The 27,358-nt window shown below is 38.4% G+C and overlaps 1 protein-coding gene across 2 annotated transcripts in view; it reads left to right on the top strand.

The window, feature by feature from the left end:
• The window catches only part of CPQ (carboxypeptidase Q), a 502,651-nt gene that overhangs the window by 405,686 nt on the left and 69,607 nt on the right, over positions 1-27,358 (top strand). The window contains exon 7 of one of the 2 annotated variants that reach the window (XM_031650077.1): positions 18,159-18,360. The exons of the other annotated variant lie outside the window; for it this stretch is intronic. Within the exon in view, the coding sequence (XP_031505937.1) occupies positions 18,159-18,360 (202 nt within the window). The remainder of the gene's footprint in view (positions 1-18,158; positions 18,361-27,358) is intronic. 2 annotated transcript variants of the gene reach the window in all.

Below are 27,358 nucleotides of genomic sequence, written 5' to 3' on the forward strand. Positions count from 1 at the left end.
TCTTCTTTCAGGATAACCATTCCCAACAAACCAAGGACAGGGATACAGCAGAATGGACCCCTACCTGTGCTATATTTAAAGATCTCCAAGGATAGAGATTTTACGTGTGTCAGTATTTTTTAACACTATCAGACAATGAGAATATCCCTGGCCAGGTCCACTTAGTGATTTCTTCATTGAAGGATACAATTTAGAAGATTGGGGGAGCAATTATAAAAGAAAGTAGCTGTAGGTCTCCAAACGTTAAAGTCCCTTAATCCCACTTGCCTTAGTAGTTCTTGCATAAAGCACTAAAGAAGGATAAATGATTGGGAGATGGGAAGAGTTCTGAATTGCAAAAGAGAAATTTAAATATTACTTGCAAACTAAACTCAAAGCACAAATAATTTAACGCTTTATGTTTTAGTTTCTAAAAAAGTGGACTCTAATTCATTCTTCCCTTATTCAGGAGATAAAATTATTTGTAACCTTTAACATGTTCTTTTCTTCACAGTTGAGAGCTCAGTTTGTTAATACTTTCTTTCCCAAACTGTTTTCTGAGTGTATTGGAAAACCACACCTGCCAGAACGGATTGGTGTTTGTTCTTCTTCAATGAAAGGTGGCTGTGATCAGGAGCTGCCCTTAGAGAGCTCAAGCCGCCAAAGCCTAATACAGCAGAGGTGGAACGGAAAATTAGAATGAAGGGCATATTCAGAATTTAACAAATTGTTGGTGCCTAAGGCATGAAGCCCATTGGTTTCCAAAGAATTTGGCAGAAAGATGTCTGTCTTCTCATCTTGTAGGCAATTACCTTAAAATGGCACACTTTTGTGATGGCTTTCATTGAAAGGCTCTGTTTAAACATCTTTTTCTGAATCACCAAGATAAGAATGGAGCAAATGAAAGGAAAAAGATATTCACTTGTACACAAAGCTGCTACCTTTAGTTCTCTGAAATTGTAGTTAATGCCTAATTATACTGACATTCCTATTGTACAAAAGTGTTGAGAATGCAAATATAATTTCCCAGCTAATTATTTCATTATATGGAAGTGACATGTGTGAAGTCGTAAATTAGCATCGTCTTTATAAGAACCAGCAATTCTGGACTTTAATATTGAAATTTTCAAGTGGAGTGAAGTGCTTTTTTCTTATGACTACTCTGATTAGGTGAAAAATGCCTTTTAAATTTATGTGTATAATACACCTCCTTCTTTTAGCAGATATTTTACCATTAAAATAGGACAGCGATATTTATGTGAGTATATTATTACTGACAAGGAGACTCAAAGGATGTCAAAGGGCAGAGCTGCCAGCAGCTGCGACAGTCTGGCTTGTACTGCTCTTCTCAAACGTGGTTCAAAGCAATCAGAGTATGAATAACAGTGAAATAAACTTACTTTTGTTTTTAAAATACCACCACCATTGACAGCTCCCCAGTTAGGACTACCGAATGTCAAATAATTGTATTCTCAAATTTAAACTAGAAAATAGTAGAACTTGAGGAAGGGGAGTGGAAACTCAATAGTGACACATTGAGATGTGTTAGAAGGTATTCATTTCTCCATTTCGATTTCAGGATCGTCAATTGTTAGCAGTGCGATTAAAGCTAAAACAAATTTTCGGGAAAAATAAAACTACATTAAATACACAGCGTTTTTTAAACTGACATTATCATATAATGCCCAACACTTTTGTTTTTAGAATCAATCTATGTCTAAAATACCTTCAATCCAGAGTCTGCAGATGTCTCTGAACCCTTTGGTCATTAGCAGTGAAGCATTGGCATTAGGGTGCCAGGTCACTTTGTGTCACCCGTACCTTGTGGTTGACAGCCTATTACAAGGCATATTGGACACATGTTTCCTCTGTACTTTCAATTTGACTAAGTTTTTTACACTTTATTTTTAATTTTAATATTTCTATAAGCCATATAGCTTCTCCTGAAACTCTAAGGGAGCTTTTGGCAAATTGCTCAGTACCTGAGTGGGAGGTCTCCATGATTCATGGCTGGCTACACCAGTCTTTGCTCACCTTGAACACTCTAGAGTCTGTTCTGAAGACTGGACGATTTCTATTGTTTTTCATTGTTTTGCCTCACACATGAAAATCAATCTTCTGTGTACATCAAAATATAATGAAGAATTTTAATCAATAATTATGGACTGTAATTTAAAATTTAATGATCTGTGTTGATACCAGTGTAAATAAGTGAAGTGTAAAATACATTATCCAGGGCCCTTTCTGTGTGATGAAGTTTGCATGTGGACAAACAATGACAATGAATATATGAATACAATACAATGAATATGTTTGTTTCTTTGCCTAGAATTTGGAAAGTTTCTTATGGAATGCATCAATAACAAGATACATTCCAATTTCCAAAATGTTAATAAAGGAGAAGACTGTGATTCTTACATTTAGGGAAGTATGGTAGTTTATCTTTTGAATTTTATAGTGGCAGAAATAGGAGATGCAAAAAATCAGAAAAATAAGCCAGACGTGGTGGCGCACAGCTGTAATCCCAGCTACCTGGGAGGCTGAGGAAGAAGGATTGCATGAGCCCAGGATTTGTGATTGGCCTGAGCAACATAGCAAGGCCCCATTTCAAAAACATCAGAAAAATTGTGCTTAAGTAGGCTTTTCTTCCTGATTTGCTTGAGAGTCCAGCTTCTACCCATTGTCCTGACATAATCATTAATAGAATCCCCTTTCACTCTTAAAAGTGTCCTGGCCTACATAGCAACTTAAGTAATAGTTACTCTACCTATTAGTCACTTTTGTTGGTAATAACAATGTCTCAAGAGAACAGAATAGCTTGGCATATTATAGCCCTTTGAATAAATATATTAAATTTATATAATCCTCAGAACAACCCTATTAAATAGGTCTTTCTTTTTGATGAGGATATGAAGCTCAGTGAGATTAATGGTTGCCAGGGTCATTTAGCTATTATGTGACAGAACCAGTACTCCAACCCACATGTCCAGGGCAAATTAATTTCATTGAGTTTAACAATAATAACACTATGAATGATGATCATCATCACCATTATTACCTTAATAATAAAGCTACCATTTGCCCAACAGAGGTTCTTGACCATTGCTGTGCCACGGACCATTTTGGCAATCTGGTAAAACCTATGGACCTCTTTTCAAATAATATTTTTGAATGCATAAAATAAAATGCATAGTACTACAAGGATATGAATTTTATTAAAATATAGTTAGCAAAAATTTTAAGCTAAATTCATGATATAGTTATATATGTGGTTTTCCAAATGAATTAAACAAGATCTTGAAGGATTATTTAATTATGACTATGATATCAAAGCAATGATGAACATAAAGAATACTTTGAGATTTCTGCCACAAGTCTAATGTGGCATGAAAAGATCAATGATTTCTAGCGGCGACAAAGCGACAGGTTCTGCTAATACGACTGAAGTTTGTCGCTTACATTCATAATTAAAGGAAATTCTAAATTTTACTTAGAGGTTAGTAAAAAATAAAGATGTAATTTTTTCCCATTCAAATTTACAGAACTCCTCCAAGTGTATCAACCCCCAAAGGACCCCAGAGTAGGACTTCCTGCCTTAGAATAAACCTGCAAAACAACTATTATTCCCATTTTACAAATGAGTAAACTGAGGCTCAGAGTAATTAGGTAATTTGCCTAATATTATTTACCTTATGGCTGAGAAGTGCATCAAATGGCATTGGCACTTGTACATCACCTCCTTTTGCTCCCCAGTGGCAATCACGATAGAGGTGGGGATTGTAGTGTCCACCCCACTCTGAGACTGGCGACCTTTTCAGCATGGTTACCCTAGTCACTTGCACATCCTTTAAACACTAATAATGCCCTTGATGGAGAACACAGATATCCAAAGAGAAACTGGAGGAGAGGTCTGAGTGCCTTATTAATTCTTTTTATTCTACACTTCTTGAGGATTTCTAGTGTTCAGTATCCCATCAGTGGTCCTTACATGGCTCCCCAGAATGATCATTATTCCCGACATATTTGATGCTATTTTCTACCATAGCTATTTTCCTCTTCTACCTTTGGGTGATTATTGCTGCTACTTATTACTATTCTCAGATGAAGGAAATTGTTTTTCTTCACCTCCCTTAGTTCAATACAGGTACCTATTTGGATTTTTTCAGTAATTGCTGTAATTCCTTAGCCTCTTTTTATCTAAACTATACCCATTAAATTATGTTAACTCTTCTCAAAGCTAAATTGCCTCATCTGTTTATTATTTTCCTCATCTTGCCTGAATACTTTAAAACTTACAAAGTATGTGAAGCGATTGTTAAAGGTCTAAGTAGTCCCAGGACACATTTATTAGTTACTGTAATTGAGTCTTACTGATTACATATGCATTGTAAGCCTCATGATGTGCTAACTTTAGCACAACAAAGATACAGTTTTAAATATTATATATTTAATATTTTTAAAATTCTATGTTGTCAGTTCTGTTACTGTTGCTCATCCCCTTTTCCTCCTGAGTGATGGCCATGTTATTTTGGTGAATCTGACATATGGCAGAGTCTCATCTTTGATAGCGAAATGATGATGAATATATTCAGCCCTGTTTTCACCTAAGAAGGAGCAGACTTTTACCACCTAGCTTCCAAAATAAGAGCATCTTATTCCATTATTGAAGGGACCTTTGAAGTTTCACTTGTATTTTGATAATTTATGGCCACTTTTAAAAAAATCACTATCACTCTATGTATCCTTCTGGAAAGTATTTGTTTTTAGCACTTATAATGGATGTTGTAAACTTTTGTATATTATTAAGTGCTTCATAGCATACACAGTAAAGATTCAGCTAATAACTTTAATTGTGGAATGGTAGGTTTTCTTGAGAAAAATTTTTTAAAAAGCAAAACAGGAAAACAGATTCTGAAAGACTGATGTTATTTTATCACCAACACGAGCATCATCATCATCAACATCATCATTATCTTCACCACCACCACCATCATCCAAAATGGCATCTAGTTACATGCTCGCGTGGGTTCACATATACAAATATACACACATATGTGTTTAAACACACACATACATGCATATATTTATTCATTCACTCAGCACATGTTTACTGAGAGCCTACTAAGTGTCAGGCAGTGTTTTGAGGTCTGCCCACATCTTGCTTTCATTCTAGTGAATCAACACTGATAATAAATTGGATAAATAAGTAAAATTGTATGTTAGATGAAAATAACTGCTAAGGAGAAAAATAAGATGGAGCAGAGACAGGGTACATGAGGAGGGGGCTGTTTTAATTTTTGATAGAGAGGAACGAGGCAGACTTTATGGAGGTGGTAATATTTGGTTAAGACCAGAAAGGATGAAGAGGAGAGGATATCTGGAGGAGGGCATTCTAGGGAAGGTGGAGAGTTGTTCCAAAGGTGCTGCTGGAGACCATGCTTGACGTTCAGGGGATAGGGAGGAAGCCAATGTGCTTGAAATGGAGCAGTGAAAGGAAAGCAGTAGGACAAGAAGTCAATGTAAAGAAGCCCAGGCAGAGTCAAGCCCCGTGGACCATTTTCTCTGAGTGAGATTGGAACTATGGGAGGCTTTTGAGCATAGGAGAAACATGAGCTGAATTAACTTTCTAAAATAATCATTCTGGCTGTTTCGTTGAGAATAGACTAAAGGGGAACCAGAATGGAAGAAAAATAATAGTCTAGGCAAGACAAGAGGGTATTTTGGAACAAGATGATAGCTGTGGAAGACATAGCACGTTGTCAGGCTGCAGATAATATTTTAAGGAAGGAGCCAACGGGATCTGATGGTGGATTGCATATGGAGTATGAGAGAAATAGAGGAGTCAAGTGTAACCTGACAGTTTGGGGCCCAAACAACTGAAATGAGGGGAGTTAGGCAGGGGGGAAAGGGGGAGGTAAGGAGTACAGGTTTGAACATGTTAAGTTTAAGATATCAGACTTTCATGTGGCGAGGTCTAGTAGGCAGCTTGGCAAAAAGTATAGAGTTCAATGAATTGACATTTCTCAAAAGAAGATATACAAATGGCCAACAACAAACATATGAAAAAATGTCCAACATCACTAGTCATCAGAGAAATGCAAATAAAAACCACAGTGAGATACCACCTTACCCCTGCGAGAATGGCCATTATTAAAAAATCAAAAAACAATAGATGTTGTCATGGATGTGGTAAAAAGGGAACTCATACACTGCTGGTGGGAATGTAAATTAGTATAGCCTCTATGGAAAACAGTGTGGAGATTTCTCCAAGAACTAAAAGCATATCTACCATTCTATCCAGCAATCCCACTACTAGGTATCTGCCCAAAGGAAAAGAAGTCATTATATCAAAAAGACACCTGCACATGTACATTTATCACAGCATGTTTCACAATTGCAAAGATATGGAATAAACCTAAATGTCTATCAATAGATGAGTGGATAAAGAAAATGTGGTACATATACACAATGGAATACTACTCAGCCATAAAAGAGTGAAATCATATCTTCTGCAGCAACTTGGATGGAACTGGATGCCATTATTCTAAGTGAAGTAATTCAGGAATGGAAAACCAAATACCACCTGTCCTCACTTATAAGTTGGAGCTAAGTCATGGGTATGCAAAGATATGCAGGGTGGTATAATGGATATTGGAGACTTAGAAAGGGGGAGAGTGGCAGGTGAATGAAGGATGAAAAACTACCTATTGGGTATAATGTATACTACTCAGGTTATGGGTGCACCAAAATCCCAGGCTTCACTGCTATACAATGCATCCATGTAACCAAAAAAACACTGTACCCCTAAATTTATTGAAATAACAAAATGTTTTAAGTGTAGAGTTCAGGGGAGAAGTCTACAGACAGCCATAGGCATGGAGTTTTCTTCATATAAATGCTCCATCTGAATGGAAAATAATAGTTACCCTCTCACAACACCCCTGTCTCCTGTCCCGTGGAAGTTCAGCTTCTATGCTTTCAGTGCTGTGATTGTTGGTTTTGCTCTCCAGGGAATATAGTGCCCTTAGAGGCTCTGTCTCTTCATCTTGAAGATCCCCTGGTCCTAGGGTCTGTATTATCCACAAGCCTCCTTTATCACATCGTCATGACCCTCACTGGAATCAGTCTCTCTGAACTGTTTTCTTCCTCCTCCCGATGTCTCAATCCCCTCTCTCCTTTCTCCGGGGCTATTGTTGCCACCAGTTCCTAAAGCCATTGAATGCACCACCTTTCCTTCAATAAGTCAGCTGATGTAATTGGATAGAGACAGTTTTGTGGCTAACTTGTTCAGCCTTTTTGAGGTTCAATTCCATTTTCTGTAGACAATTTGAGGCTTCTTTAGTCATAAAGCCAAATAAATAATAACTCAACTCTTGCTCTCAGATTCTACCTGACCAAAATCATTTCTCCCATTTTTTTAAATAGGCTGAAGGATGGCAAGGGCTGAAATAGGGAGACAGGATGCTACTGCAGTGCTCCAGGTGAAAGCTGGTGGTCGCTTGGACTGAGTCAGAACAGTGGAACTGATGGGAAGTTGTCAGAGAGTAGGTCTATGTTGAAAACAGAGCCAACAAGATTTGTTGATAGATTGTATTTTGGGTGTATAAGCAAGAGAGGAGTTCCAGAAGGAACCAGCTCTACCAGCACCTTGATTTTAGCCCTACAAGGCTTATTTCGGACTTACAACCTCCAGAACTATTAGAGAATAAATTTTTACGCCAGGCACAGTGGCTCATGCCTATAATCCTAGCACTTTAGGAGGCTAAAGTGGGCAGATCGCCTGAGCCCAAAAGTTCGAGACCAGCCTGGGCAACATGGCGAGACTTTGTCTCTACAAAAACACAAAAAAATTAGCTGGGTGTGGTGGTGCACCTGTAGTCACAGCTACTCAGGAGACTGAGGTGGGGAGGATTTCTGGAGCCTGGAAGGCCAAAGCTGCAGGGAGCCAAGATCATGCCAGTGCACTCCAGGCTTGGTGACAGAGTGAGACCCTGTCTCAAAACACACAAACACATACACACACACAAATTGTGTTGTTACAAGTCCGTGACTTTGTGGTAATTTGTGACAGCAGCAATAGAAAACTAATACGCAATTAGACATCTAAGTAGAGATACTGAGTAGCTGTTGGACATGAGTCTAGAATTCAGGAGATACATGAAAATATGAATTTGGAACTCATCACCATACAGATTTATTTAAAACCATGAGCCTAAATAAGGGTTCCAACAGAGAAAGTGTGATAGAGAAAAGAAGAGGCCTTTAGTCTGTTTCTGAGCACCCCAATGTCTATTGGTCAGAATGATGAGAAAAATGAGAAAGAAAATAATAATTTTCTTATTATTATTTTTATTATTCTATTATATAGAGAGGGGATTGAGACATCGGGAGGAGGAAGAAAACAGTTCAGAGAGACTGATTCCAGTGAGGGTCATGACGATGTGATAAAGGAGGCTTGTGGATAATACAGACCCTAGGACCAGGGGATCTTCAAGATGAAGAGACAGGGCCTCTAAGGCACTATATTCCCTGGAGAGCAAAACCAACGATCACAGCATTGAAAACACAGAAGCTGAACTTCCACGGGACAGGAGACAGGGGTGTTGTGAGAGGGTAACTATTATTTTCCATTCATTTTCCAAGAAAAATGGGAAGGATCATCCAGTAAAGCATAAAAAGAGCCAAGAGTCTGAGGTTCCAGAAGCCAAGGGAAGAAAGCATTTCCAGGAGTAAACAAATGTCAAGTGCAGCTCCATCACAGATTTGAAATTTGATGCTCACTAATCGTTTCCACTTTACATTTTTCACTAATGCTACAAAAATTCTAGGAGGGGCAACTAATGTTTGAGAGTGAGATGCTCTACAGAACATGCTTATATTTATCCTTTTAGAGATTGCCTAAGCTCTGATCCTCTCTTGGAAAGCTACATTCTGGACAACATTAGTTGGATGCTTAAAATAAAGTCATTTGTTCATTTGACAAGTATTTTCGAGTGCCTGTTAGCTAGGTTCTGAGAATATGCTGATGAACTAACAAGATCCCTGCTCTCATGGGAAAACTTTCAATCTAGGGTACTTGCTGAGGCCAAACATCACCTCTTTTACCAAGCTTTTGCCAACACTTTTCAGTAGTTGTTTTTCCTTCTTTGTACATATTCATAGAACTCATCACATTTAATATATTAGCCAGTTATTGCCTCTGCTAGTAAACCCTCCCCTCCTTTAGGAAAACAACCCTATCTTAGTCATCTTCATATACAGATACCCTTATATGTAGGTTGGAAATATGATTTATTATTAAAACCAGGAAATGTTTGCAAGAGAAAGGAGGCTCAATTGACACCAAGACAGGGGATGTAAACTGGGACTTCTTAGGACAAACAAAAATGTATAGTCACCCTATCACTCAGTTTATGTCAAAATAACTGTTGAATAAATACATTTTGCTTCCTGAAAAAACACATTTTCTGAAATGTGACTTAATATTTTGCTTTTGGCTTTAATCGAGGATCAATATGTAGGAAATAGTGTTAGGAAAAGTGTTTCTGCATCTTTTGTAAAACTGTTATTGGAGACTGTGTCCATTATTTTGTCCAGTGTTCCTCATATAAAGAACCATGTAATTACTCTTAGAATTGAGTGCTAGAAAAAAATATTGCTTTTTTCAAGGAGCTGGTGGTGCACTTTCTCTTCCTAGATAATGAGAGCTCAGTAATACATCAATCACCCTCTTACATTGGCAGCCACAAGCTAGAGCTAAATTACATCCTCAAGTTGCAATTGACGCTGTGTCAAAATGTTCCAAATTTTGACTTTTCCTTTGCCTTAAACATTTATTGTGCACCTACTATGTGCTTAGTTCTGTTATTTAATCTAGAGAGATGGCAGAGATCCACACACATGTGATTCCTGTGTTCATGGCATTTTCTTAGTTCTAGTGCATTTACCTACTCTTTTAGTATAGCATTAGGATATTTTCTTGTAGAAAGCCTTACATTTTTGTAGGAGCAAGGCAGATATTAAGAAAAATTGAATGAAGTGCAATAGGCCAACAAATTAGAGAGGGGTATGGATGGTAGTCACAGAAGGCTTGGGCAGAAGTAGGGCATGAAGTCATTTGAGCAGACCAAGAGCCCTGAAGTTCCTATTTTGGTACTTTTGTTTTTCATAAGGTTTCAAACCTGCTAATTTTCTTTTGAAAAAGAAGGAAAGGCCCGCCTAAGAAAACATAATTATTTCTAAAGCTGTATTTATCATCTTTACTAATATTGGTAAAGAGTACTTGATCAAATAAGGCATAGGGGGATATTGTCAAAATCCAGAAATGCTGAAAGTACTTGTCTGTAGGCTATAGAGAAAGAAAAACTCACAAATTGGGTTTTAATATGATACACCCTAACACACCCTAGGATTGAGTAAATATTTGGTTTCTAGAGTATAGTATAGTCTATTTTTGCAGGACAAGAAAATGAGGAGTACTATATTTTTTAAAAGAACCTGTCTACTTATAGATAGATGAACTTAGCTGTCAGTTATAACCTTAGAAAGGGACTTGAACAAGCTGCTGTAGTCTTCCCAGCCAAGAGAAGGGCATTAGAGGTCAACCAGAAAGCACTATCTTGGCTGGTACAACAATGTCATCAAAAACAAGAAACACATCTTTATGTGTGAGCTTATTTAGCATGTCACAGTGTTGAAGGAAAATGGTCAAATGAAGGAAAGGTTCTTCATGCAGGCAATTTAGTTGTTGCCTTTTGAACCTGGAGAAGAATTGTAGTGTGGTGGGTAGAACAGGAAAGACTGACAGATAACCTGTTAGAAGAGGGGACTGAGAGGGATAGAGAATGAAAAAGGCAGGGAAGTCTGCTCCTACAAAACCAGCTGTGTTGGCACTTTCTGTTCTACAACAGCATACTGAAATGAATATGAAACCAGTAGCATGAAACACTTGACCAATATATAGCATTAAATGAATCGAAATTTAATTGTGAGCTCTTGAGTCCCACTACTTCTATTATTATTATATTGCTTCCACATGAAAGAATAAAATTAGAAGCTGAGATAGATATTAATTTGCTATGTAAGCCTTTTTTTAAGTCTATCTACCGAATATCCTGGATATTGCATTTAAAAAAAAAAAAATACATCAAATGCAGTCAGATTTGCTATATAATACAAATAAAATTACTCTTTTTAGCTAATGTTTATGCCACATTTTTAGCCTTCTGGCTCACTGTTATTACCATAGTGTCATTTATGCAGGGATCGTGTGTTTTTGGTAAGTTTAAGGGTTATCCACGGACCTTAACAAGCACAAGAGGTGAATTCACTAAGATCTAGAGTGCTTCAAATGACATTGTAAACATTGGACTGCCTGAAAACAGAGGTGTGTCTCAGAACAGAATACCTCTGTGCATACACACAGAATGATAGGTCTGGAAAGGGATCTCCAGTAGCTACTCATTCTGTTCCTGTCTCCAGGTACGATGGTGGCTAAACCACAATACAAGTGGAGTGAGAAGATGGTTAGATCCTCAGAGGCTCCTGCACCTGTTAGGTTTCCCACTCTGTCTGCAATTTTGGTACTAATGTAACTTAGCCAAGACTGTCCATTTCCCCAAGCTGCAGCCAGTTGAGCCATCAAATAAAATAATTTATGTTATCATCCCTTTCCTGGCTCTCCTTTGGGTGCCCAAAGCTGTTCAAAACTGAGTGCTGGAGACTGAAAGTAATGGTCAAAAGGAAAAGTCTGAACTTCAGGTAGATCTGACCAGAAAGTTAAGGCTATCTTTTTACTTTGCACGGCAGGAGAACCTTCTTTACATATCATCCAATCATGTTAATTGTTTGAGCTGAAGCTCTGTAAAGAAATCACCTTCATCCACCAAAACTAGGAATTCAGGGTCACTGGCAGAACTGCAAAACAGGATTGCAGCAACTCAGCACACACATTTTAAGATGATTTGCTTCTGAGAGCTTGTTTTGAGCTACCACCTGACCAAACGCATCACCACCGTTATCTATAAAATATTTACTTTTACAGGGCAAGAAAGAGGTACTAAAATTGCCCTGTGTCAGTGTGGAGTTTACTTCTTTGAAGAATAAATCGAGGAGGCTACATGATTAATTCAAATAGGAGTCTCTTTTCTTTTCACTTGATCTTGAGACTTCAATGTCACTTTAAGTCAAAATCAAAGACATGTTGAGAAACATGAGAAAATATGTTTTTTTTTTATTTTTTCACGGTGGTCTCATAGGTTATTTTTTCTAGGTTATGAGAAAATAAAAAACTTTTAAACAAAGAAGCCAAATTTGGAGAAAGAGGAGATATTATTGGACTTGGGTCTATATTTCTGAAAAGTAGCCTAGAATTTTATAAAAGCAAAAAACACAAACATCATCCTTGTGTTTATATCAGGAAGTAAGTATTTTAAAACATGCAATATATATTTTAAACACTTCTCTTGTTTTGAATCTTGCGTTGCACCCAAAGAATGCTACTGGTTACCAAATTGTTCTTTGGCAGAGTAGCCTGACCCTTAAAAAAAGGAACAGAAGTATTATAGCATGTGATTATAGCACAGGACAAAATTATGAATCCTCAACCCTGAGCAGATATTAACTAATCCTATGATCTGACCTTAAGAGGTTACCTTGAAGTATTCCTCTACATTACATTACGTATATTACATGGTAATGAATGACAGTTTTCATGGCTCCTAATAAAGAGCTGCTTCTCTTTATTTAGAGAACAAAGTAGGGGGTTTACAGATAATATCTGAGTTTATCACTGAGCTGCTCAGCCTCCTCATCTATGTGCCTCAGCTTGTCTCAATCAGTGCTGGTTATCTCAGCAATAAAGCATTCAGCCTCTAGAAGTTGGTTTCTTCCTACACCCTATAAACAAGAGGATGAATATCTTGTTACGTGTGCTAAAATGGGTTGGGTGAAATGAGCATTACTGTGCTCCCTGTCACTAGCTATAATCAGCTTTTCAAATCTACATTGAGTATGTCCCCACACATAGCACACTAAGGAAGAAAGATGTTTGTGACAACATATTCCTGAGAAGCAGCAGTTCTAACAGCCCAGTGACACAGCTATTCATTCCAGCTTCTTTGTGTAGAGACATTTTCCCAACTCCTTCACCATGTGCTAACAATTAGATAATGACTCCATAAATGTAGAGAAAAAGCAGTGTCATGGATGGTGGGTGGTTTGTTTTCTTAGTTCTTTATTGAAAACATATGGAGATGTTTATATATAAATAGAAAACAATAGAACGCTGCCGTCATGTAAGCAGCAACTAAAAATGTTCTACACGAATAGAAATCAAACATTTCTATACCTATGCCAGAATTCTGGTTTACTGATATCTACACATCCTGTCTTATTTGGCTTGAAAAGATGTTTTATTATTTTACTCTTTTTATTTCTAGTTGGAAGCAAATTGTGGAGCAGGAGATTTTTGTTTCTGTTTTCATTTCTTTCTTGGCTTAAACAAATTACTTTGTTAGTAGGAATAACTTCTGTCCAAGTATACCTTGTGTTACAATCATGAAAAAAAAGTTTTTAATCTATGCATTTAACTAAGTCTTTGTATTTCTGAATTAAAAATGAGGACTTGTAGCCTGACAGAAGTGTCTTTCAGGAGACCCAGCAGTAGAGAGGTTGTGAGCACTGCTGAGGAGGTGGAAGGAATTCCTCTGGGTTGGAATTCTGGCTGCACCACTTAACTAGCAAGGTAACCGTGGGAAAGTTAGTCAACCTGACTAAACCTGTTCCTTCATCTGTGAGATGAGAAATATGAGAGCACTGATGGAATGATTGTGCACACTCATGGGATGAGCTGTAAGACGTTACACATAGTGTCTGGCTCATAGGAAACATCGCAGAAATGCTGTCTACCATCGTTGTAATCAGCTAACAAAAGGGCTTATATTGGGACCATCCTTGAAAATCTGAGAAGTGTTGATGCTCAGTGCCAAGAACAGTAACAACAGTAATGCTACTGTTTACCAAGTGCTAGTTATGCCCTAACCTTTACAATGTACTGTTTTGACAATTCCATGAGCTGGGTACCATTATCATCCCCATTACAGCTAAAAATGGGTTGATGTGAGGGTCAAACCTAGTCTGGATCATTCAGAAGCTTACACTCTTGATCTCTCCACTAAAATGGCTGCCACATATATAGCCAAGGGCACCTTTGAAACCTTCTTTATTTACACTATTCTCTACGTTCCTGTCAACATCCTGTGACACTGCACAATGGCATTCACAAACTGTGAAGCCCCCTGTCCCTAGGACATCTGTACATTTGTAGTTAAAGAGGACCAGGAAGCACTTAATGAACACATTATTAGAAGCCCTAGTTTTCCATTCATGCATCCACTTTCTCTTTGCTTTAAAGGCCTTTCTTTAAAGGTGCTTGAAGCTTCATATGGACAGGCTCATTATTCAAGCTTTTGTCCCAACCTACAGATGCAGAAGCCAAGGACCAAGGTAACATGACTTGGGGACAGAGGGAGAGGCCATTCACCCGCCTTGGAAGCCCAGTGTATCAGTTGCTGAGTCAGGAATACAATAGACTGAGCCCAGGGTGGTGTCCAACTCACCAGGCTGCTCATTAATGTTGGGTCTAATAGCCAAACTGCTAACTAGCTCCACTGTTTACAAACTTTTATTTTAAGTTCAGGGGTACATGTGCAGGTTTGTTACACAGGGAAACTTGCGTCATGAGAGTTTGTTGTACAGATTATTTTCTCTCCCAGGTATTAAGCCTAGTACCCATTAGTTATTTTTCCTGATCCTCTCCCTCCTTCCACTGTCCATCCTCTGGTAGGTCCAAGTGTGTGTTGTTTCCCTCTGTCTGTCCATGTGTTCTCACCATTTAACTCCCACTTATAAGTGAGAACATGCAGTGTTCGGTTTTCCATTTCTGTGTTAGTTTGCTAAGGATAATGGCCTCCATCTCCATCCATGTCCCCGCAAAGGAGATGATCTCATTATTTTTGTGGTTGCATAGTATTCCATGGTGTGTATATACCACATTTCCTTTACCCAGTTTATCATTGATGGGCATTTAGGTTGATTCCATGTCTTTGCTATTGTGAATAGTGCTTCAGTGAACATACACATGCATGTGTCTCTATAATACAGAATGATTTCTATTCCCCCTTTACTGGTATATACACAGTAATGGGGTTGCTGGGTTGAATGGTAATTCTGTCTCTAGGTCTTTGAGGAGTCGCCACACTACTTTCCACAATGGTTGAACTAATCTACGCTCCCATCAACATTGTATAAGTGTTCCCTCTTCTCCTCAGCCTCACCAGCGTGTATTTTTTTAGTTTTTAATAATAGCCGTTCCGACTGGTGTGAGATGGTATCTCATTGTGGTTTTGATTTGCATTTCTCTAATGGTCAGTGATATTGAGCTTTTTTTCGTATGCTTATTGGCCACATGTATGTCTTCTACTGAGAAGCCGCTGTTCATGTCACTTTTTAATGGGGTTGTTTTTCTCTTGTAAATTGTTAAGTTCCTTACAGATGCTGGATATTAGACCTTTGTCAGATGCATAGTTTGCAAAACTTTTCTCCCGTTCTGTAGGTTGTCTGTTTACTCTGTTGATAGTTTTTTTGGCAGTACAGAAACTCTTAATTAGGTTCCATCTGTCAATTTTTGCTTTTGTTGCGATTGCTTTTGGCATCTTTGTCATGAAATCTTTGCTAGTTCCTATGTCCAGAATGGTATGCCTAGGTTGTCTTCTGGGTTTCTATAGTTTTGGGCTTTATATTTAAGTCTTTAATCAATCTTTAGTTGATTTTTGTATATGGTGTAGAGAAGGGGTCCAGTTTCAACTTCTGCGTATGGCTAGTCAGTTATCCCAGCATTCTTTATTAAATGGAGAACCATTTCCCCATTGCTTTTATTGTCAGCTTTGTCAAAGATCAAATACTTGTAGGTGTTCAGCCTTATTTCTGGGCTCTCTACTTTGTTCCATTGGTCTTTGTGTCTATTTTTTGTACCAGTACCATGCTGTTTTGGTTACCATAATCCTGTAGTATAATTTGAAGTTGCCTCCAGCTTTGTTCTTTTTGCTTATGATTGCCTTGGCTATTTGGGCTATTTTGGGATTCCATATGAATTTAAAATAGTTTTTTCTAGTTCCGTGAAGAATGTCATAGGTAGTTTGATAGGAACAGCATTGAATCTGTAAATTGTTTTGGGCAGTATGGCCATTTTAAGGATATTGATTCTTCCTATCATGTAGCTCCAATTTTAACATACATAGTACATGATTAGAAGCACTTTGCCTGATTTTCTTGTTGGAAGAATGGGATCTGCCTGCAATAGGGAAACTCTCACAAACAAGATTGCTCAATTCTGTTTTCATTTGCAAGATATATTATGAACTTTCTTTTCTCCTTTTTGCAGGAGAGGGAAACAGTTTAGGGTTGTGGGTATGGCAGGGCATACAAGGGAAGAGGCTTAGGACTGCCAAATTACATGTCAACCTGCTGACTTAGCATCAATATACTAGTTAAACGAGCCCTGAATGTAAGACATTAATGCAAATATTTTGCATATCATTAACTCTAATGATGCTACCATAATGCAGTAACCTCAGCTGAAAGCTGAGGTGGCACTTTTTATTATAAATGCTTTGGGTCTTTCACTAAAAATCACCATGAAGACAAGTCCCTTAGACTTGTTCATATACAGAAATATGAACAGACTTCTGCATCATTAACCTTCTCATCATTAACAATAACAAAAAGTGTTGGTGTCTCAGGGCTGTAAATGCCAGCAACATCTTTCTCTAGAACCTGTCACTGCTCTTGCCCTTGTAACTACAATACACTTCAAGAGCAAAAGGTTAGGCAATCATTGTAAAATGGAATCTGTTTTAGAAAAAAAATGCTACGCAATCCCCAAATTGTTATGTAAGTGGAAAATCATTCTAAATGCAGAATAAGTATTGCTTACCCCTCAGTGCCATGCTAGGTAGTGTGGAGTCTTGGAAAGCAGGGAGTTTCAGAGCCAGCGCTACCATTTGCCAGCTGTATAACATTGAGCAAATCACTTGACCTCTCTGATTGTCAGATCCTTTCCTATAAAACAGCAACGTTAATAATACTGCTTTGTCTATTTTATGAGTGGCCAAAGAACACCAAAGGAGACTGCAAATGTGAAAGCTCTCTGGACGCAATGTACAAATGTTGTTATTGATTTTTTACTAGGTGAGTAATGAGGAATGAGTAGCAGTGTTTGTCCAAGGATAGCTTGGGAATAAGTCAACCAAGGTGGCAGTTGGTAAGTCTCAAAGATGTGGATGGCTCCTGGGAAATAGATGAGCTGGCCAGTTTGAAGGATCTTAAAGTTCCAAGTTTTAGGGCTGGGTAGCAATTTAACTGTGCAACCTGTCAAGAGCCTATTATATTCTAAGTTCATGCTGTGACAATATTGGCTACATGAAATAACTGTGTGCTTTCTTACCAGACTTTATTTGGAAAGAGTTTATGAACTAGTGGCCTGGCAGAGTTGCCTGGAATTAGAGTACTGCGGTTTTACACCAGGGATAGCAGTGTTTCATGCCTTGTTCTATTGCCTCCCTCCCTGGGGATTTAACATATGGAACAACAACAAAATCAGAACCCCAAGACAAACCTGTCAGCTTGATGTCTTTAAGCTTTGGCAGAACTCACAATTAAGATAAGATAGAATATCTATTTAGAGGGAAGAGGTGCAAAGAAATAAGTTCACAGAGCATACCTTCTTTTTTCTGAGCATGGCTAATACTATCTGGAGATCCCTGCCACATAGGAGGAATTGTATACCAGAACACAGTGAATACTTAAGAAAATTAGTTGAAAGAATATTATTGCTAGTAGAAATAACTGAACATCTTTGATATGGGGCTTTATATTTCCCTTCATTATATTTTTTTAATCCTTTCCAGCCAACTCTTGAGTTTGGCAAATCCTAGACTGAGTAATTGTGCATCTCAGAATGGTTAGATAATATGCAGACCAGACCCTAAGTCAGGCACAGCAACATGTGTTTTGGCACAGCCGTGAGGAGGTAAAGTATTTGGTAATTGTTGTTTGATAGTTCCCAAGGAGAAAACACAGAAGCGACAGATAAAAATCAAACAACTTTCTCTTGTGTTTAGGTAAATATTTCCAACTACAGCCTAGTGATGGAGTCTGACACGGGAACCTTCTTACCCACTGGGCTGCAATTCACTGGCAGTGAAAAGGCCAGGGCCATCATGGAGGAGGTTATGAGCCTGCTGCAGCCCCTCAATATCACTCAGGTCCTGAGCCATGGAGAAGGGACAGACATCAACTTTTGGATCCAAGCTGGAGTGCCTGGTAAGACCAAAAGATGAAGTTATGTTCCTTATATGTTACCAACAATTTAAAATAAAATTTCTACTTTAATAGAGCACAGGGAATACTGGTAGGCCAGGTTGTGCATGGAAACCTTAAGCTTTTGTTCAAGGTATAATCTGATGATTTCCAAAACTGGGATAATAGTCCTCACCTTGTATTTGTTTACCCATCTGTATCCCCCTACTCTTTTTAAATTATAAGCTCCTCACTCCCAGAGATTCTGATTTAGTCATTCTGGAATTGGGCCTAAAAATCCATTGTTTTGTTTTGTTTTTTAAGGAGGTATCTTTGGTGATTATAGCACAAATGATCTCATAACCAAAATTTGAGAAATAGAGTAGAAGGCAAATATTACTACTAATATCCTTCTAGTTCTAGTCCTGTACTAGAAAAACTTCCCTGATCCAAATAATTCCCTATTAAAACACTGTGGTATCTGAAATTTTACCATTAGAGATGGATTTCTTGAGGGTGGGGTACTTCCTTTTAATCATATTTTATCTTAATGCAAAGACTCCTGTGCAAGAGGTTGAGCACAAGCTAATTTACCCTGGTCAGTGATTTATCATGTGAATATCCCGAAGAGAAGTCGTAAGACCCTGGGGTCAGGGATAAAATTACGAAATGGGAGTGGACATGAGGAGGTTACTTACAGGAATACAAGCTGGAACTGGTTTTTGTTTTTTGTTTTTTGTTTTTTTTTTTTTGAGACAGGGTCTCACTCTGTCGCCTGGCCTGGGGTCCAGTGACACGATCACAGCTCGCTGTGACCTCCGCCACCCGGCCTCAAGCAATCTTCCTGTCTCAGCCTCCCAAGTAGCTGGGACTATGAGTGTGCACCACTATGCCTGGCTAACTTTTGTATTTTTTATAGAGACAGAGTTTCGCCATGTTGCCCAGGCTGGTCTCCCAACTCCTGGGTTCAAGTGATCTGCCTGCCTTGGCCTCCCAAAGTGCTGGGATTACAGGCATAAGCCACCACGCCTGGCCTCTAGAACAGTCTTAAAGAGACAAATTTATACTACTTCACTAAGTTACCTAAGCCTGGCCATTGAAAAAGGTTATTGATTTTAAGTGTTTGTGACTCAAGGTTTCTCCCTCAACACCATTACATCCATAATCCAAAAAAGTTAAAGGATCCATCTGCAAATTGTTCTGTATTTGTACTATACAAATAGGAAGCCCAACCTTTGAACAGTTTTAACATTGCTGTATTCAGAACTATTTCTGTGGCTACAAACATTTCAGAGGTACTAAAACAGTGTCTCTGGACCTACTTCACTCCAGATTTTTTTTTTCCAGGCTGCAAAGTAGATTTTACCAATAGTTACATACTACATAGATTTAAGATTTTTAAAAAGCTTATTCTTGCAATACTGCAGATTTTTAAGGCATATTTTAAGTTTTAAGGTTTATAATAATCTTTCATAACTAAAAATAAAAGGAGCTTTTCTTATTCTAACACAAAGACCAAAATTCTTTCCCTTTGTTCTTTGTTCTGTGTATATGTTAACGTATTTTGAAATTTCTTAAAGCAACATTTCCATTTACAATGCTGTACTTCTCCGGACAGATCCAATACTATCTACATATGTGTCATTGATAGACATGATCTAAGTGTAGGGGAGAGAGTCTGCCCTTTAAGTTATATAGAATCATTTGTATGAAATTCTAGATATTTCCTGATTCTGAAATATTTCAACAGGAACTTCTTAAAAACTGAGAAACCCTGAATAAGCTGCTGTGTGGTAGCTGTGAAGAAAAGACTGGTAGACTGTGGGAGAATGAGAGTGCAGACTGGGGGTGCCCAAAGGTGAGGTGAGGAGCTGAAACCTAAGACAGAATTGGGAACAAAAACTTGTCCCTCCCCATCCCAGGGATTTCTTATTTTGTTGTATTTGATCACTGAGACTTAGCTCTAGCTTAATTCCTTCACATGTACATGTTACATAAGAATGGTTCTGTTTGGAGTGATCAGATTAATTTGATTCTTTTCACCTAAAATAAGAAAGCGTTTTCTGTCTCTGCCGTGGTAAGGTGAGGTCAGATTTGATTTCTACCTAACAGAATGGAGTGGGGAGACTGAGCCCATTATAGTTGCATAAGAATTAATAAGAGGCCGGGTGCGGTGGCTCATGCCTGTAATCCCAGCACTTTGGGAGGCTGAGGTGGGTAAATCACTTGAGGTCAGGGGTTCGAGACCAGCCTGACCAACATGGTGAAACCCCGTCTCTACTAAAAAAATACAAAATTAGCCGGGTGTGGTGGTGCAAGCCTGTAATCCCAGCTAACTGGGAGGCGGAGGCAGGAGAATCACTTGAACCCAGGAGGCGGAGGTTGCAGTGAGCCAAGATCATGCCACTGCACTCCAGCCTGGGCAACAAGAGTGAAACTCCATCTCAAAACAAACAAACAAAAAAGAATTAATCAGAGTTAAAATGTATTGAACTACTAATATGTAGGAAGTACTCAGGCTTTTTGCAGATACTGTTTTATCCATACAACCATCCTATGAAGGAGATACAATTATCATTATCCCTATTTTGCAGATGAAGAAAGACTCATAAGGGTTAAGTGACTCGCCCAAGACTATACCGCCCTTAGGGCAGGAGTCACCCTGAGAACAGGCCATTTTGGCTTCAAGGCTGGTGGCCCTTTTCTCACAATATGCAACAACACTGAGGAGTCTGGAATGCTGAGAAGTCTCCAAATCTCTGGCAGTGTCTAAAATGTTTATCTTACTCAGCTCTTGCTTATGCAAAGGATTTCAGTCCATTCCTGCTCCACAGTGATTTACCACTGAGAGAAAGGAGTTTGTTATTGTAAATAACTACTTATATCTTCTCACATTCTTTGTTCTACTCCCTTCTTTACCTCTGAAAGATCAGAAAGGTTTGCATAAAGTCAGTAGCTCATTTAGATGATTATAAATGTTTCCTGGAATTCTGTTTTATTTCCTTTAGAGCATTATAAGAGAGAACCAAATTACTGCTGTCTTCCTTTTATTACTTTTGAGTTATCCTTTGATATTTCAAATTTGGGCTATTCCTGGAAGAAACAATGGTACTACTTATAACTCCTGTTACCTATTGAAAATTTCAGGAACTTCACTGTGCGCAGTGGCTTACCCCTGTAATCCTAGCACTTTGAGAGGCTGCAAGGTGGGAGAATTGCTTGAGGCCAGGAGTTTAAGACCAGCCTGGGCAACACAGCAAGACCCCTATCTGTGAAAAAAAAAAAAAAAAACCAACTCTGATTCTAAAAAAAAAAAAAAAGAAAAGGATGAAGAACCACACTTGGGTTCTTCATCTTTTTTCTAAAAGATGAAGATGAATTCGTCTGAAAAAGAAAAAAGAAAGTAAAAATATATCAGTTGTGTACCCTATATTTGTGAAGGCCTGATAAATTATAACTTAAAGCTCAGGGTAGGATTCTAAATACTAATTAAGTTATCATTTAAATAACTGCTCACCTAACTTCTAAAAAATTAATGATAAATAATATTTCTAAACTCCATCCTTTTTTCTTTCTTTTTTTCTTTCATTGATTCAATAAACATTTATTGAGTCCCTACCATGTTCTAGGCCTATTAAATTTCTATAATTTGAGGTGACTGTATGATGACTAGGCCCCAATGTCCCATGTATACTATTTACCAAAATACTGATAGAATTAAATATCTATCACACAGATAGAATTAAAATTCAACATTGTTTTCATTAATTATAGAAGACAAAAGGATCAATTTATAATATGATCATCTTTGGGAGAGAAAAGATGATATCTTTTACCCATCTAGATGATATCTATAATGGACGGAATAACTGTCAACATAAATATAAGGCTCTGGGGGGAAAAAGATTTTCTTTAAAAAGCATCTTGGATGTACTTTCTGCATAAACCTTTGTTCTAGATCTTCAGATTCCAGCCTTGTCCCATGTCCGCCTCCTTCCATATTCCTATTCTTTCCCTCCAAATCCTCAGTCCTCTTTAAGGCTCATTCTGTATTCATTAGTGTTCGTGAGTCCCTCCTGAGTCTGTAGTGCTCTATTGCTTTCCCAAATTTCTAATGCGCTTCAAGACTCCGTCCCACAACCTGGAGTGTGAATTACAAACTGTGATATTATTCTTGGAACATTAGGGGTTTATGTGCATCCTGCTGCCTATACGCAGTGATCAGTCCTTTGAGGTTAAGGTCAATAATTTCTAATTCTTTGCCTATTCCATAGCTGTCAGTTTAATTTTGGGAAACATTTAAATTCTTATAAATCTGACTTAGCAGAAACAAAAACATTGAAATAATTATTGTCTAGACAAGCTTTTAGATACTTCAGTTTAAGAATGTGAAGAAAATAAAGAATACTAAGAAAAGAGCCAAAAAAGTATAAAAAATATTGGGAGAATGATATAAATTGGGAAGCCTAGAGCAATAAGGATTATTTCTCTTAAAGGAGCAAAGACTAAGAGAAGATATATCTTTCAAACGTTAGTGATTTGCACACATAAAATGGTGAACTGCTATTCCCTGACAATTTGAAAGACAATACAAGAAATGACTTAAAGTGACCTAAGAGGGATTTTAGCTAGTCTCTATTCACTCCAGATAATAGAGAGGCTTTAAATCTTAAGTTTTTGCCTGATTCTCCAATTCTGAGCTCCAGGTTAGAATGAAAGGAGTCTATTTCACTCTGAGTATGTCACCAATGAGGTATAATCCATGGTTCTTAGATGTCCCTAAGTGCATCCTTCTTGAATATATTTCTTCTTTAGAAACGCATTCACAAAATATACATTAATGAAAAAAATTAAATACCCTCTTACTGTGACCTGAGAGAATGAGCCCACTCTTACTCTATATCTTCCAAGAAGAGTTTACTCCTCTGCTTCAGAACCTGAAATTCAGCTTTTTGTTGTTGTTGTTTTTAGTGTGGTGGCTTGTGGTAGATGGTATATTGGAAGGAGTTAGAGGACTTGAGAATGTATTCCGGCTTCAAAACTTCTAACTATATAGGCAAACGATGTAATTTTTCTAAGCCTCATTTATTTGTTATTAAGCATCCTTATTAATCAACTATTGTATGGTACTGGAGAATCAGTAGTTAAAAAAAAAAATACAGATAAGATTCATACATACCCTCACAGACAACACAGATTAGTAATGATACTTGGTTATTTCATCTGCAAAATAGGTCTGGTAACCTATGAGTCATTATTTCTACCAAGCCTCCACTTGTGTTCTCCTCCTCCTCTGTCCCCTATCTCATTAGCAGGCACCATAATCCAGAAACCTCAAAAGCATCCAGGACATAAAGCCAAACATTTACAAGTCCTGTTTACTCCAAATCCCTCCTATTTCTTAAACCCATTCCCTCCTCTCCACCCCCACAGACCTTGTCTCACCAAAACTCACTGATTCCTACAGCAGCCTCTTAGTAATGTCCCAACCTGTATTTTTAATCCTCTTTCACCTAATTGGCTCACTGCTTCCAGAGTGAACTTTCTAAAGTGAAAATCAGCATATCAACCTGGATGCTTTTGGCTACAAAATAAAACAGAAGACCTAGTCAGAATGGCAGTAAGGGGATAATGGTTTTAAATTCGCTGAAAAAGAACTTTGCAGCAGGTGTTACAGAGTGCATAATTTGGCCATTCGACCACATCAGGGACCTTGGTTCTTTGCATCTTTCCATGTTGCCATTCTCAGCATGTAGAGTTTTGTCAGGCCTGTCCCTTTGTGGTCCCAGGATGACTGCAGTTGCTCTAAGCAGCACAGTCTCATACATTGTGCAGTAGTGGAAGAGAGAATGTCTGTAACAGATATCCCTTTTGAAGAGTGAGGAAATGTTTTCTAGAAGCCCTAAAACAAGTTTCTTAAACTCCATATTATTGGCCAAAATTGTGACGTATGTCTGTGGCTAAATCATGCAGTGGCGATAGAAAGTGGAATTACCTAGATTGGCTTATACTGATCAAATTTTACTTCCTAGGCATAGGGTGGGGCCCAGTATTCACTGAAAAACAACTTCCTGAGAAGCTGTTTGAGAAAAATTGGGATTCTTCAGGGAAAAGATGATGATGTCTATTGGGTAAATAATTAAAAGTAGCTGCAATATCTGATCGTCTCTGCTCCTTGCTTCCAATCCTCCAGCGTCTCCCTGCTGTCTCCAGAGTGTTATGTATGACTAAAGTGCTCACAAGTATTGCACTCGAGGCCCAAAATCTCAGAAATCGCCTCTAAATAACTTACGTAGTCAAACACCACCTGTTCCTCAATAACCTATGGAAACAAACAAATGAAAATGGTAATTTAAAAAAAAAAAGAAATCAAGGGCATCCAAATCAGTAAAGAGGAAGTCAAACTGTCGCTATTTGCTGATGATATGACCATATACCTAGAAAACCCTAAAGACTCCTCCAGTCCTTTCTATCCATCTCTCAGTCATACAAGTCTAATTGAAATTCCAGGCACACCTGCTGCTCTCATACTTCCTTGCCACTGGACCTGCCCTATTCTGTCTTTTTTCACCAGTTAATTTCCACTCACTCATGATGCAGCTCCTTGTTCTCCTCCTTCTCAAGCCTTCTGCAATGTGCTCCAGTCTGAGTAAATGTCCCCTGGGTATGCTCCTGCAATGCCCTGTGTTCACCTCTCCTCTTAGTACTTACCTTGTTCTCCTAATTGTGATCAATTGTGAATTCCTCAGAATTCTCAGTGCCTACAACTGCCTGGCCCTCGACAAAATGTCCATGACTCAAGTGCTGAATAAGCAGGATCCATGTTTGTAGGAAGAGTAAGATAATGCCAATGAGGTTTATTAACTGTAATGCAAGACACAATTGTAAGTTATGATTACTTTGGTAATAACGTCACTCATTGAGCTGTCCTCTTTCTTTGCATATTGTGTTGTTTTAAAAATCATATTTTAATTTATTTCATATTTTCTATAATAGTTCAGACTCCACGTTGAAGTACCAAATACACAGATTACTCAGAATTTAACGTATTTTCCATCTTGCTTATTTCTGCCCAATACCTCATATGGCATTAAGCAGAACTAAATTAAAACTTTCCATTTCTACATTTCCAAAGGCCTTTCCTCTAAAATGTTCTATGAAAGGAGACATCAGAACACAAGTAGGAATGGTACTGTAAAGTAAATTGAAGGTTCAACCTCTGGATCCAGGACTCCTGCGTTTTCCAGTCACCAGGTGGAATAGTGCAGCCCAGCAGTTCTATATCCCCTGTTGTCCCTAATTAAAGGGTGCCTCCCTTATGGTGAAAACACTCTGTGCAGTGATGTTTGAAGGCATTGATGCTCCATGGTAAGCAGACTTCGCCCTACTGGGAACATGAAAAGGAACTTCTCTGATTTGTGGCTGTAGCCCTCAAGCCTTCATTTAAATAGCCAGGGCAGTTTCATTCAATCGGCAAGCATGTGCTGAGTGCCTACTCTAAACCAAGTGCTGTTTAGACACCGAGGATAGAGGACGAAAAAGACTCACCAGGTCTCTGCTCTTGTGGAGTTTACATTGTGATGGAGGGGTGGGACATTGGGAGGATACAGACTATAACAAAGAAATAGATTAAGAATAGAGAAAAATATTAGACATTGATAATGGCTATGCAGAGAATTATAGTAGGTAGTTACCTCTTACCTCTTTAATTCAGGTGAGTCAGAGCTCTTGCTATTCACTGACTGCTATTTGTTAGACAGCTGTGTATGACATCCTCATCAATATTGAGTTCCTGGAAATTGTTCATCAGAACAGCTTATAAGCTTTTTCTGCTCTTCCGCCTTGCAGTAGATCTGCTTCAGCTCAAACAAAAACCACTGGGTATCTTGCCCAAAGCAGACCTGGCTCATGCCTTCTAGGATAATTACCAAGTAGGAGAAGAGCAAATTGTTATACCGTTGGGCAGTCAGTCACGCACTGCTTTATGAAGTCTCTTCTATTGTGCCTTGAACTGTTTTTTAAAGAACACACTTTAACTTTAAAGTTAATATGCTTTGTACTTTATCTCCTTAACTGGATAGAGGATGAAGAGACTATTTTCTTCTTGTTTATATACTCACGACAACCATTATTACTTGGCACATAAAATGTATCCAGTAAATGTTTACTGATTAGATGTATTGATTTAAAGATGAAAACAAGCAAAGGAACAATAAAAGGAAGTTTTTGGTATAGTACCAAGATAAATAACACATGCAGAATAACTGCAGGGGCTCACAGGTCAGAAGACAGGAAAGACCTGGAAGAGAGGAGCTTGAGCTGGACATTGAAAGATATGTAGTGTCAGAATGGACAGGCCAGGCACGGTAGCCCACGCCTGTAATCCCAGGACTTTGGGAGGTCAAGGTGGGCAGATCACCTGAGGTCAGGAGTTCAAGACCAGCATGACCAACAAGGTGAAACCCCCTCTCTACTAAAAATACAAAATTAGCCAGATGTAGTGGTGGGTGCCTGTAATCCCAGCTACTCGGGAGGCTGAAGCAGGAGAATCACTTGAACCCGGGAGGCAGAGGTTGCAGTGAGCCAAGATTGCGCCACTGCACTCCAGCCTGGGCGACAAGAGTGACAGTGAGACTCTGTCTAAAAAAAAAAAAAAAAAAAAAAAAAGGACAGAAGAGGGTAGAGAAGGACATTCCTGATGAGATAATAATATGAACAAGGCAGGTGTCCCTGTGGGGCCAGAAAGGAAAGTGACGCCACTTTCTAATTCATCTTGCAGGGCAGTGGGCGATGAGAATAGGTGAGTACCTCTGGGCCAGATGAAAAAGAGTCATAAATATCAGGTGAAAACTCTCATAGCTGATGCAAAGTTACCAGAACGCCTTATAAGGAGAGGGGTTAATAAAAGTAGTGTTTTAGGATGTAAATCCCTAAAGCTCGTGCCTGGAGCATCCAGGTCACACTCAAGTAGAAGGCTCAAAGTAAGAACCCTTAAAGGGAACCCAGGAGCTTGAGGAGGTAG

Source organism: Papio anubis, chromosome 8 (assembly GCF_008728515.1).
Source record: "Papio anubis isolate 15944 chromosome 8, Panubis1.0, whole genome shotgun sequence".
NCBI lineage: Eukaryota > Metazoa > Chordata > Mammalia > Primates > Cercopithecidae > Papio > Papio anubis.